Here is a 15,000-nt window from a genome sequence, read left to right on the forward strand (position 1 = left end):
CCGGTTCCAGACTACGACGACTACAACGCCACCTTCGAGTACAGCTTCTACAGTAAGTTCACTCCCTCTTGAGGTGCAGTCACACCCACCGCACCACAGGTTAAAGGGCTTCATGGTGTTGTTGCTGTGGTGCCTTCAGGTAACGCCAGCAGCGAGGACTTGGACAAGTTTAGCGAGCGATTCATCGACGAAGAGGAAGAGGAGGACACAGGAGGACAGCAGGAGGAAGAGGACGGGACTGGTACCATGACAACTACCCGAGGAACCACAGAGCAGGGCAGGGTCGACGTTGGTAACGCTGCATCACTTCCTGTTTCTCTGGTAAGAACACCAGTTTAACCTCAGTTAGACCAAAGTTAAACCTCAGTTTAACCTCAGATGAACTGGGTGTGCCGCAGGATTTAGGAAACCTCACTTAATCCTCAGTTAAACCTCAGTTAGACCAATGATAGACCTCAGTTAAACCTCAGTTAATCCTCAGTTAGACCAAAGTTAGGCCTCAATTAGACCAAAGATAGACCTCAGTTAGACCTCAGTTAGACCTCAGTTAGACCAAAGTTAGACCTCAGTTAGACCTCAGTTAGACCTCAGTTAGACCAATGATAGACCTCAGTTAGACCTCAGTTAGACCAAAGATAGACCTCAGTTAGATCTCAGTTAGACCTCAGTTAGACCTCAGTTAGACCTCAGTTAGACCAAAGATAGACCTCAGTTAGACCAATGATAGACCTCAGTTAATCCTCAGTTAGACCAAAGATAGACCTCAGTTAGATCTCAGTTAGACCTCAGTTAGACCTCAGTTAGACCTCAGTTAGACCTCAGTTAGACCTCAGATAGACCTCAGTTAGACCAATGATAGACCTCAGTTAATCCTCAGTTAGACCAAAGTTAGACCTCAGTTAGACCTCAGTTAGACCTCAGTTAGACCTCAGTTAGACCTCAGTTAGACCTCAGTTAGACCTCAGATAGACCTCAGTTAGACCTCAGATAGACCTCAGTTAGACCTCAGATGAACTCTGTGTGTGTGTGTGTGTGTGTGAAAGCATCAACAGACTCTCGTTGTGTCTTTAAATCAAAGAGTTTAAACTCTATAAACTCTTTGTCTGACACAGTAAATAATTGTGAAACCCGATCTGAGCTTTCTGTGCTCTGTGAGGTTTGTGATGTTCTCCAGATTAAAGATTCTCTGAGGAACAATAAGTCATAAACGGTTCTTCTTCTCACATATAATTGAATCCACAAGAGGAAGAGACGAGTTGATGTAGAAGTTCACAGACTGGGAACATCCAGAGGTTTCTGTCTCTTAAAACCTCTTTCAACCTGTTTTAAAGTCCTGAAGCACTTTGAGGAGTTTTGTTGTTTAAACTTGACTGTAAACACCTGAAAGTGTAGTCAATCATAATTAAGTCCAGTACTTGAGTAAATGTACTTAGTTACTTTGTGTTTAAATGTATAATCTCTGTATCATGTGATCAGATGAAGGTGTGTTTTTGTCTGTAGGACATCCGGACGCTCGTCTGGACTCTGATGATCCTGATCAGCCTGAACCTGCAGCAGCTCCAACACACACTGTGAGACCGTCACTCCGCAGGTGTGTGTACTACTTACAGTGCAACTTATGTTAAAAACCTCTTACTTACAGGACAAAGCCCAAGAAACCTCACACTGCTCTGCAGAAATAAAATTGAAAATCTCCAAACCTTTTGGCGATTTTCGTCTGGAAAAAAACAGTTAATCCATTGAAAGTTGGTACAGCTCTGAAGGGCATTTCCTGCTCCGTCTCCCTGCGTTGGAATGAATGCGCTCCATGTGGAAACGGGGCGGATCTTTCGACTGGACCAACTTATTTTTCGCATGGGGGTCGAGCCCACTTTATCAAGATTTATACTGACTAATCGCCCTCAACGTTCCAAATAACACACCTGACGGCGTTCAATGCACTATTACCGACCTAACAACGTGTCATACGAATAAATCCACCAATCACAGGCCTTAACAATCCCACATAGACACTGACTCACAGCAGATTATTTTCAAGGATGAGACATATGACATCTGGAAATAACTGAACATGACTGAAAATTATTGCAAACTGCTTTATTACGATGTATTGAACACTCTTAGTGATAAAGAAAGTGAATATATAGTTAATATGTAGTTGTATAGTATATAAAATTAGAATAGAGCAGTGCAAAATCTGGTTCCGAAAATCAGAATTTTGTTTGAAATTCTGTACTCAGACCTCATTTAATGCTGGCCTGCTAAGTACAATTAGCTTGGACAGACCACACACCTGTTGTGCTATGACTGTGGAGTGATTTTAGGGTTCATTAGGCATTATTTAAAAAAAGCAAAAGTTCAATGCAAGTGCTTTTTTTCAGGCGAACCTGAAACTTTTTCAATTTGAGCTGTGCCATACGTGTAGCAGTTATTAACCAGTAACATATACACAATATTTACACAATTGAACACATCTCACAAGTGTTACCTGTATTCTGGCATCAAAATTATTAAAATAGACCTTGTAGTTAGAGCTGGGGACTCTGAGTATGGGAATGCAATTTTCGAGCAGAGGCCTAAAAATAGGGCTTGGGCTATAGAGGTTATTAATTACTGCTGGGCAACGATTCAAATATTTAATCGCGATTAATCGCATGGATTTTTTGCGATTAATCACGATTAATCTCATTGTTATGGCAAAGTTCAATAATGAATTATAAAGTAGTGTATTGCACACTTTTATTTTGAAAGTACTGCTATATGAACAAAAGGGCAATAACATTTGGTTCACGAGATGCAGGCAGCATGTTTCATACTTAATGTGAATATAATTCATACTTTGTTGGCATCTTATTCTGAAAACCGGATGTTGGTCTTAAGAAACCGGAAGTTGTCTCACGTTAATGTTTCCGCTAACTTTCAAAGTCCTTCGTTCCCGATCTGTGCGTTTGAATGCGTTTACGGTGAATGTCAGCATGTAGCTGCACTAACATGTGAGTGTCTGACTGTAGGATGTTTGCTGCTTTTATCCCACTGTTCTTGTCATCCTCTTGTTATGTATATCACATATATATATACATATATATATATATATATTAGTGCTGGGCAACATATACATATATACATATATTTACATATATATACATATATATACATATATATATATATGTATATATATGCGTGTGTGTGTGTGTGTGTACACACCTGTATGTATGTTCATCTCTGTATATTTACATATATGTACAAACTAAATCAACATATAAATCCTCCAGAGAGCCGTTTAGAGGAGAGAAGTTTGTTTTGTGTGACATTAAACTCAGCTGAAGTAAATGATGCTGATATTTCTGTCTTGTAACATTTAGTGTTTGGAGGAAAAGATCTTTTTGATCTTAGATGTGACTCTAAATGTCAGCGAGTGATGTGTTCTGAATCAGAGCTCTGGTGGTTTTAGCAGTACGAGTGTTTCAACCTTTCAAAGTGTCGCAGAATAAAAGGAGCTCATTTATCTGTAATTACTTCATGACATTAAGTTTATCAGGAGACTTTCTGTTCCTTCACCACGACGGATCTAACCCGTCCTCAGTGTTTGGACTCCACAGCGAGCGACGGCAGAAACACGGCCGGCTTTCAGGTCGACAGACATTCCAATAAATCAATCGGTCTGTCCGTCGTAGTCCGGAGGAGCTCTGAGCAGACAACCGACCTGTGAGAACCACGTATGTGTACAAACTAGTGCTGGGCAAGTTAACGCGTTCATTTCGCGTTAACGCATTCATGAATTAACGCGGACAATTATAAGGCGACTTCCGCTTCTGGTCGAGGGGGCGGAAATAAAGAGAGAAGCTGCAACAGCCGCTGCTCTGCCTGGAGACGACTGGACATCGCTGGTCAACTCACAGACACTCACATGTTAGTGCAGCTCTACGCTGACATTCACCGTAAACGCATTCAAACGCACAGATCGGGAGCGAAGGACTTTGAAAGTTAGCGGAAACATTTAATTATGATTAAATATTTGAATCGTTGCCCAGCACTAATTTATATTTACATAGATGACTTCAAAAATATATATTTTTTATTTTCAATTCAAGGTGCTAAAAATCTGAAAAGATCACATTTGTACAAACGTTATCTTCATATTGTAATAAAGATATTAGTACAAGAGTGTTTATAAACTGCTTATTCAGTGTTTATAAACTGCTTATTCAGTGTTTATAAACTGCTTATTCAGTGTTTATAAACTGCTTATTCAGTGTTTATAAACTGCTGAACGTTTTGATTTTATCACTGATTTTGCTCGTCAATCCCTTTTTGAGAAAGTGTAGATGTGAAAAATAATTATTGAACAAAATGTTTTTGAAGATAATGTATGATTTTAGTGAACAACTTTGAATGAGTTATTATTATTAGATTCATCATCACAATTATGATTCATTGTTGGAAAACTGTTTTTAAAATTCAGCATGAGAATCAGAACAACATCCGTTATCTGATATGAATACGAGGTTTGAAGATAACTTCTCAGATCTTCTGTATGAACTTCAGACCTGTTGAACCCTGATTGATGTTCAAAGAGAACTAATGGTTGTTTCATTGATTCTTTGTTTTGTAGCTGACGTCTGATCGTCGTGATGTGGGTCACCTGATCTGGGGGGGGCTGACCTCTGACCTCTGCGGAGAGGAGCCACCGTGTCCCTCGGCGTGGGTCTACAGGTGGACCTCAGCCAATCACAGAGCACCAAAGACTCTTTATTCTTCTTCATCTTATCACAATGCTTCACTGTTCAACGTGTGAGAGACCAAATATGTTTATATACCGTATATCTCTATATATACATAATATGTATATATATTCGATAGCTATATATGTATATCTATATATGTATATATAGAGATGTATGGAGGGTAATCTGTATATTATGGAAGTTGACTAATGACTACACGGTTGAATGAGAGCAAAATGAAATCTGACTCATGAAGCTGAACAACAAAAACAGTATAATCATCAAATCAATGTAAAAGTAAAGTAAATTCAATTTGAAATATCTATGATTTAATTTTTAATAGAAGCCATAATGGATATTAAATGACTTCTGTCCTCGTGAATATCATGCATCATGTTTGAATCTTCTATGAGGTGCTAAGTTTAACATTCAGACAGCTCAGAGCAGCTCTCACACGCTTACAGCTAGTAACTCCGCCCACACCGACAGTGTTGTCATGGAAACGTAGTGCCCCCCCCCCCCCCTCCGGTAAACACTGTTAGCTCTGTTAGCTCTATTAGCACTGTTAGCACTGTTAAGGTTGTTTGTGCTATTAGCACTGTTAGCTCTGTTAGCACTGTTAGCACTGTTAACGTTGTTTGTGCTGTTAGCACTGTTAGCCCCTTTACGTGTGAGTTCAGCCGTCGCCATGTTGAGAGCCGTATGGAGACAATAAAAATGTTCTGAATTTTGACTTCAGCACATTTAAGCTAAATACACTTTTTAAAAAGCCTCTTGGATCAGCTGCAAAATGTTACAAAGCTGACAACAGGTTGTATATAAGTATATATACATATATATAAAATGTATGTATATACTGTATATACATGTATATATGTATGTGTATACATGTACATATGTATATATACAGTATATACACACATTTTATGATGAAACATGTCGAACTATGAAAGAGAAGAGAATCAGATTCTTCTTTGTGTTTTTTAAATTTATCTCCACGTTTTATGTGTAAAAACGTTTCCCACGAGTTTGACTGTGAATCAAACGGCAGCACTTTGTAAACAAACAGCACTTATCAGTTGAATGTGTTTTTATGTCTTATAGTTCAGTTCTGAGAGGAAAGAAGATTCATAATAAGCTCAATAAAGCAATATGAATTCAAACCGTCGGCACAGAAGGACGAAGCGTTTGTCCCTTTAAATGAAAAGAGGAAATATTTCTGCTTCTATGTTGTTGAATGATAAAACATTTAAAACGTGTATTCGGATGGATGTTTCAAAGACTATAAAACAAACAAGTAAAGAAACTATTTTCATGTGCAGCTTTCGGGAAATAGGCAAAAATTTACAAAATTACAGAAGTTCTGTTTCAACCCGTTTTGGTTCAACACAAGAACATTAAGGAACGTCCAGAACAGTCTCGAAAAGAGTTTTGCAATAAAATGTCTGAAAAGTTATCAACAGCTTCTTGTTCATCATTTAACACAAAGTAACATAGAACGCAACATGTTTCTAAAGTATTCTTAAAGTTAAACTCTGTCAGCTGTTTTAGCTCTGATGCTGTGGTGTGCACTGTTAGCTCTGTTAGCACTGTTAGCACTGTTATAACTGTTATAACTGTTAGCACTGTTAGCGCTGTTAGCACTGTTAGCACTGTTATAACTGTTATAACTGTTAGCACTGTTAGCACTGTTATAACTGTTGGCACTGTTAGCGCTGTTAGCACTGTTAGCGCTGCAGTGGCGGGCCGTCAGGGCCTGCAAGGCCTTCTCTGCTGGCCGAAACAGAATCACAAAGCTATTTATATATTTTTTTTAAAGAATTATGATTTATTTTACAATTTAATAATTTTTCTTAAACATGTATTATACATCATCGTTCATGTATATACATATATTATCATTTATAAAAATATTTTCCCCATTATCTTGTTTTCTCATTGCACAGCTCCTGTCTTCCTCAGTTGCTCTCAGATCTCACCTCTGTGTCTGCCAGAGGTCTGCAGACTCGGCTCTGTGCAGAGCAGATTAAAGTACACGGAGACGATATTGTTGATTGTCATCGTGTTCAACCAATCAGATCTTTAGTTTGACATGTTGGGCGTATTCTTTGACGTGTCAGCGGCCGCTAGCCGCCTATAATGACGTCAGCATTACGTGCCGCTCGTGTCCAGGTGCACACGCTGCCGCGATGCAGAGTGTGCTGTGATTGGTCAGTGGGCGAGCACGTGACTATCGTGAATCGAAACTTAACAGCCAGCAGAGCTTAGTTGGAGTAAGACTTAAAATTGAAAGATATGGAAGAAATTATAACATCTTTAGGGGTTTGCCTGGTGTAGATTTCTTTTTTTTTACCAAGTTTTGTTTTTTTAACACTCAATGGCTGAAACGGATTTAGTGGCAGAGTTACTGACGACCCTTTCTCAAGAAAGGACATTTCATGAAAAGCTGGAAGAAATGGTCAGTCAACCCCACAGCTAGCAGCCTGACTCAGCAGGAAGAGGATTCACTGTTAGCACTGTTAGCGCTGTTAGAACTGTTCGCACTGTTAGAACTGTTAGCACTGTTGGCACTGTTAGCACTGTTAGGATGTTGGCACAGTTGGCACTGTTAGTGCAGTTAGCACTGTTGGCACTGTTAGCGCTGTTAGCACTGTTGGCGCTGTTAGCACTGTTGGCACTGTTAGCACTGTTAGCGCTGTTAGCTACTAGCCGCTGGCTCACTGTCGACATGTTGAGAGCCGTTTAGAGGCAATCAAAATGCTCCAGATCTCGTATCTCTGCGCCTTTAAATTGAAGAAGAAAAAAGAAAAGTCTAGACTCAGACCAAAGCATCAAGAGAAGTGAGGTCATAGGTTAAAGAAGTTTTACTTGAGTAAAAGTACTAATATAACAGTGTAGAAATACTGTTGAAGTAAAAGTCCTGCATTCGAAATCCTACTTAAGTGGAAGTACAAAAGTGTAATCATCAAAATGTACTTAAAGTAATCAGTAACCATTGTATAATATATATTATATGTGTTCATCACTTTAAAGGTGGAGCTTATTTGATTGACTTTATATAATGTATAACACATCATCATTCATCAGATGATTATATTTAGTTTAATAATTTACTGTAGTAAAAAGTACAATATGTACCTCTTAAATACTCCTCTGGTTCAACGTACCAGTGAGAATGTAAACCTTCATAAGTTGATGTTGAGCCCTCGGGGCTCCCGGTTTATTCCTGGCGTCGGCTGGCGTGTGCTGATCTTTGATCGTGATCGGTTGTGTCTGTTATCGAACACGAACTCCGTCGATGTCACCAACTCACAGCGAGTGTTGACGGACGCCTCGGGCGCCGCGTTTATTTCAGTCCACGAGGAATCGGCATGACAGGAAACACACCGGCTGTTTCACCTCCACATGATGCCGTTACTTCTCTAACAAACAGCCAATCACGGAGCTTCAAATTCTGCCATCTCCTCAAAGTTTATTGATTATGGTCAAAGGTATTGATGCTTCCTGACTGAACTGAGCAGCACTCAGCTCCTTTTAATATTGACACCATTTGAAGTCTTTCTCGTGTTCTTTGGTTTCATTAGACACAGATGAGCAGTGTAGCGCCGTCTACAGTCTGCATGCTTCATCACAGCCGCCGTATGAAGCACACTGAGGATGAAGGCTGTTTGATGTTTGATGCTGTTGAAATGTGTTTGAGTTGGTCTGTGGCCTTCAGTGAAACACACACACACACCGTCACTGACACACTCGGTTTTCTTCTTCAATATGATGACGAGCATTCCTCTGATAGAAATGATGAAAAACATTTGACGACTGAAGATTTGTTTGTTTGACTTATTAACATTCATCTCAAATAAATGAAAAATAAACTTCATATTTCTACTTTGTTTAGTTGTAGAAATTACAAAGAGACAAAACGATTACAAAGAGATGAAACGACTACCAAGAGACAAAACAATTACAAAGAGACGAAATGATTACAAAGAGACGAAACGACTACCAAGAGACGAAATGATTACAAAGAGACAAAACGATTACAAAGAGACAAAACGATTACAAAGAGAGGAAATGATTACAAAGAGACAAAACGATTACCAAGAGACAAAACGAATACCAAGAGACTAAACGATTACAAAGAGACAAAACGATAACAAAGAGACAAAACGAATACCAAGAGATGAAATGATTACAAAGAGAGAAAACGATTACAAAGAGACAAAACGACTACCAAGAGACAAAACGATAACAAAGAGACTAAACGATAACAAAGAGACAAAACGAATACCAAGAGACTAAACAATTACAAAGAGACAAAACGATAACAAAGAGACAAAACGAATACCAAGAGACGAAATGATTACAAAGAGACAAAATGGTTACAAAGAGACGAAACGACTACCAAGAGATGAAATGATTACAAAGAGAGAAAACGATTACAAAGAGACAAAACGATAACAAAGAGACTAAACGATAACAAAGAGACAAAACGAATACCAAGAGACTAAACGATTACAAAGAGACAAAACGATAACAAAGAGACAAAACGAATACCAAGAGACGAAATGATTACAAAGAGACAAAATGGTTACAAAGAGACGAAACGACTACCAAGAGACAAAACGATTACAAAGAGACTAAACGATAACAAAGAGACAAAACGACTACCAAGAGACGAAACGATTACAAAGAGACAAAACGATTACAAACAGACGAAAAGATGACAAAGAGACTGAACGATTACAAAGAGACTAAACGCCAACAAAGAGACTAAACGATGACAAAGAGACTAAACGATTACAAAGAGACTGAACGATTACAAAGAGACTAAACGATTACAAACAGACGAAAAGATGACAAAGAGACTGAACGATTACAAAGAGACTAAATGACAACAAAGAGACTAAACGATGACAAAGAGACTAAACGATTACAAAGAGACTGAACGATTACAAAGAGACGAAATGATGACAAAGAGACAAAACGACTACAAAGAGACAAAACGATTACAAAGAGACTAAACGATAACAAAGAGACTAAACGATTACAAAGAGACAAAATGATTACAAAGAGACAAAACGATTACAAAGAGACTAAACGATAACAAAGAGACAAAACGAATACCAAGAGACTAAACGATTACAAAGAGACAAAACGATAACAAAGAGACAAAACGAATACCAAGAGACGAAATGATTACAAAGAGACAAAATGGTTACAAAGAGACGAAACGACTACCAAGAGATGAAATGATTACAAAGAGAGAAAACGATTACAAAGAGACAAAACGACTACCAAGAGACAAAACGATTACAAAGAGACTAAACGATAACAAAGAGACTAAACGATAACAAAGAGACAAAACGACTACCAAGAGACAAAACGATTACAAAGAGACAAAACGATTACAAACAGACGAAATGATGACAAAGAGACTGAACGATTACAAAGAGACTAAACGATTACAAACAGACGAAAAGATGACAAAGAGACTGAACGATTACAAAGAGACTAAACGACAACAAAGAGACTAAACGATGACAAAGAGACTAAACGATTACAAAGAGACTGAACGATTACAAAGAGACGAAATGATGACAAAGAGACAAAACGACTACAAAGAGACAAAACGATTACAAAGAGACTAAACGATAACAAAGAGACTAAACGATTACAAAGAGACAAAACGATTACAAACAGACAAATTGATGACAAAGAGACAAAACGACTACAAAGAGACAAAACGATTACAAAGAGACTAAACGATGACAAAGAGACTAAACGATTACAAAGAGACTGAACGATTACAAAGAGACGAAATGATGACAAAGAGACAAAACGACTACAAAGAGACAAAACGATTACAAAGAGACTAAACGATAACAAAGAGACAAAACGAATACCAAGAGACTAAACGATTACAAAGAGACTAAACGATAACAAAGAGACAAAACGAATACCAAGAGACGAAATGATTACAAAGAGACAAAATGGTTACAAAGAGACGAAACGACTACCAAGAGATGAAATGATTACAAAGAGAGAAAACGATTACAAAGAGACAAAACGACTACCAAGAGACAAAACGATTACAAAGAGACTAAACGATAACAAAGAGACTAAACGATTACAAAGAGACAAAACGATTACAAACAGACGAAATGATGACAAAGAGACAAAACGACTACAAAGAGACAAAACGATTACAAAGAGACTAAATGATGACAAAGAGACTAAACGATTACAAAGAGACTGAACGATTACAAAGAGACGAAATGATGACAAAGAGACAAAACGACTACAAAGAGACAAAACGATTACAAAGAGACTAAACGATAACAAAGAAACAAAACGAATACCAAGAGACTAAACGATTACAAAGAGACTAAACGATAACAAAGAGACAAAACGAATACCAAGAGACGAAATGATTACAAAGAGACAAAATGGTTACAAAGAGACGAAACGACTACCAAGAGATGAAATGATTACAAAGAGAGAAAACGATTACAAAGAGACAAAACGACTACCAAGAGACAAAACGATTACAAAGAGACAAAACGATTACAAACAGACGAAATGATGACAAAGAGACTGAACGATTACAAAGAGACTAAACGACAACAAAGAGACTAAACGATGACAAAGAGACTAAACGATTACAAAGAGACTGAACGATTACAAAGAGACGAAATGATGACAAAGAGACAAAACAACTACAAAGAGACAAAACGATTACAAAGAGACTAAACGATAACAAAGAGACTAAACGATTACAAAGAGACAAAACGATTACAAACAGACGAAATGATGACAAAGAGACAAAACAACTACAAAGAGACAAAACGATTACAAAGAGACTAAACGATGACAAAGAGACTAAACGATTACAAAGAGACTGAACGATTACAAAGAGACGAAATGATGACAAAGAGACAAAACGACTACAAAGAGACAAAACGATTACAAAGAGACTAAACGATAACAAAGAGACTAAACGATTACCAAGAGACAAAACGATTACAAAGAGACTAAACGAATACCAAGAGACTAAACGATTACAAAGAGACAAAACGATTACAAAGAGAGGAAATGATTACAAAGAGACAAAACGACTACCAAGAGACTAAACGAATACAAAGAGACAAAACGATTACAAAGAGACTAAACGATTACAAACAGACAAAACGATTACAAAGAGACTAAACGATTACAAAGAGACAAAACGACTACAAAGAGACAAAACGATTACAAAGAGACAAAACGATTACAAAGAGACAAAACGATTACAAAGAGACTAAACGATTACAAAGAGACTAAACGATTACAAAGAGACAAAACGACTACAAAGAGACAAAACGATTACAAAGAGACAAAACGATTACAAAGAGACTAAACGATTACAAAGAGACAAAACGATTACAAAGAGACAAAACTATTACAAAGAGACAAAACGATTACAAAGAGACTAAACGATTACAAAGAGACGAAACGATTACAAAGAGACAAAACGATTACAAAGAGACTAAACGATAACAAAGAGACAAAACTATTACAAAGAGACTAAACGATTACAAAGAGACAAAACGATTACAAAGAGACAAAACTATTACAAAGAGACAAAACGATTACAAAGAGACAAAACGATTACAAAGAGACTAAACGATAACAAAGAGACAAAACTATTACAAAGAGACAAAACGATTACAAAGAGACACCTATAAAGTGTTTAAAGAAATGCTTCCTCTGGGTCTGAACTCCAGCCGGGTCGTTTGTCTTCAGGAGGACGAGGTCGTCCTTCGTCTTCTGGTTTCTCTGAATAAACAGCGTCTTTGTGACGTCAGCTTCAGCCTCGACTCTCGAGTCTCTTTGACGTCTGTGAAAGGAAATTTATCTTCAGCGGTTGTTTAGACGTAGAAATCTATAAGATTCAGACACTTAAATAAAGGGCAGGTTAGAAAATAAGAACTAATATTCATATATTCAAGATCTCAGCTCATTTCACAATGTAATATGTATTTATAGATACTAAAAATCTCTTCTGTTCTGTTCAGCTCTATTTGTTTTCTCCTCTTCTACATCTGAGCTTTTGGGGAGTTTTAGGTTAAATGTTGCAAACAACATGAAAACTAATCAATTCAAGGACTTTGTTGCTGTTATTATTATTATTATTAAGCAGAAACAAGCAGAAGTAAGTGGACAGTAACTAAGTACATTTACTCTGAACTCTGGATTACTTCTTCCTCTACAGACGTGTAGATACGCTGCAGCTGCTGTTTGACATTTAGCCGTTAATGAGAGTTGGGATGAAAGCAGACTGAATTCTATCTGAACGAGTCGACGTGACGAAGCTGCATGTGGCCTCAGGATGCAAATCAGACGAAGAAAAGGGCGCACACAGTTTCCTCCTGCGTCATCAATAGAAACACCGTTCTGATCCGAGGTCAACCGGTCGGATCAGACCAACAAACAACGTTGAATGAAACCCTGAATCCTCACAGAGCCTCACCTCTGACCTCTGACAGGAAGCAGCTGTGTACGCAAAAACAACCACAAAAATACGCAAAACAACCACAAAGAGACAAACAAAACAACCTCAAAGAGACAAAAACAACCTCAAAGAGACAAACAAAACAACCACAAAATACGCAAAACAACCACAAAGAGACAAAACAACCTCAAAGAGACAAAAACAACCACAAACAGACAAACAAAACAACCACAAAGAGACAAACAAAACAGCCTCAAAGAGACAAAAACAACCTCAAAGAGACAAACAAAACAACCACAAAGAGACAAAACGATTACAAAGAGACTAAACGATTACAAAGAGACAAAACGATTACAAAGAGACAAAACTATTACAAAGAGACAAAACGATTACAAAGAGACTAAACGATTACAAAGAGACGAAACGATTACAAAGAGACAAAACGATTACAAAGAGACTAAACGATAACAAAGAGACAAAACTATTACAAAGAGACTAAACGATTACAAAGAGACAAAACGATTACAAAGAGACAAAACTATTACAAAGAGACAAAACGATTACAAAGAGACAAAACGATTACAAAGAGACTAAACGATAACAAAGAGACAAAACTATTACAAAGAGACAAAACGATTACAAAGAGACACCTATAAAGTGTTTAAAGAAATGCTTCCTCTGGGTCTGAACTCCAGCCGGGTCGTTTGTCTTCAGGAGGACGAGGTCGTCCTTCGTCTTCTGGTTTCTCTGAATAAACAGCGTCTTTGTGACGTCAGCTTCAGCCTCGACTCTCGAGTCTCTTTGACGTCTGTGAAAGGAAATTTATCTTCAGCGGTTGTTTAGACGTAGAAATCTATAAGATTCAGACACTTAAATAAAGGGCAGGTTAGAAAATAAGAACTAATATTCATATATTCAAGATCTCAGCTCATTTCACAATGTAATATGTATTTATAGATACTAAAAATCTCTTCTGTTCTGTTCAGCTCTATTTGTTTTCTCCTCTTCTACATCTGAGCTTTTGGGGAGTTTTAGGTTAAATGTTGCAAACAACATGAAAACTAATCAATTCAAGGACTTTGTTGCTGTTATTATTATTATTATTAAGCAGAAACAAGCAGAAGTAAGTGGACAGTAACTAAGTACATTTACTCTGAACTCTGGATTACTTCTTCCTCTACAGACGTGTAGATACGCTGCAGCTGCTGTTTGACATTTAGCCGTTAATGAGAGTTGGGATGAAAGCAGACTGAATTCTATCTGAACGAGTCGACGTGACGAAGCTGCATGTGGCCTCAGGATGCAAATCAGACGAAGAAAAGGGCGCACACAGTTTCCTCCTGCGTCATCAATAGAAACACCGTTCTGATCCGAGGTCAACCGGTCGGATCAGACCAACAAACAACGTTGAATGAAACCCTGAATCCTCACAGAGCCTCACCTCTGACCTCTGACAGGAAGCAGCTGTGTACGCAAAAACAACCACAAAAATACGCAAAACAACCACAAAGAGACAAACAAAACAACCTCAAAGAGACAAAAACAACCTCAAAGAGACAAACAAAACAACCACAAAATACGCAAAACAACCACAAAGAGACAAAACAACCTCAAAGAGACAAAAACAACCACAAACAGACAAACAAAACAACCACAAAGAGACAAACAAAACAGCCTCAAAGAGACAAAAACAACCTCAAAGAGACAAACAAAACAACCACAAAGAGACAAAAACATCCACAAAGAGACAAACAAATGTTATGGGAAAATATGTCATCGTCTTAT

At 37.7% G+C, this 15,000-nt stretch overlaps 1 protein-coding gene across 1 annotated transcript in view; it reads left to right on the forward strand.

The window, feature by feature from the left end:
- LOC306791547 (uncharacterized protein) overlaps nucleotides 1-6,124 on the forward strand; it is a 9,535-nt gene extending 3,411 nt beyond the window's left edge. The window contains exons 2-5 of the mRNA XM_079288329.1: nucleotides 1-52; nucleotides 140-321; nucleotides 1,501-1,591; nucleotides 4,613-6,124. The exon at nucleotides 1-52 is cut by the window's left edge and continues 29 nt beyond it. Coding sequence (XP_079144455.1) covers nucleotides 1-52; nucleotides 140-321; nucleotides 1,501-1,575 — 309 coding nt within the window. The 3' untranslated portion in view covers nucleotides 1,576-1,591; nucleotides 4,613-6,124. The remainder of the gene's footprint in view (nucleotides 53-139; nucleotides 322-1,500; nucleotides 1,592-4,612) is intronic.
- The last annotated feature ends 8,876 nt before the right edge of the window (nucleotides 6,125-15,000 follow it).

Source organism: Melanostigma gelatinosum (genome assembly GCF_949748355.1).
Source record: "Melanostigma gelatinosum genome assembly, chromosome: 17".
Classification (NCBI taxonomy): Eukaryota; Metazoa; Chordata; class Actinopteri; order Perciformes; family Zoarcidae; genus Melanostigma; species Melanostigma gelatinosum.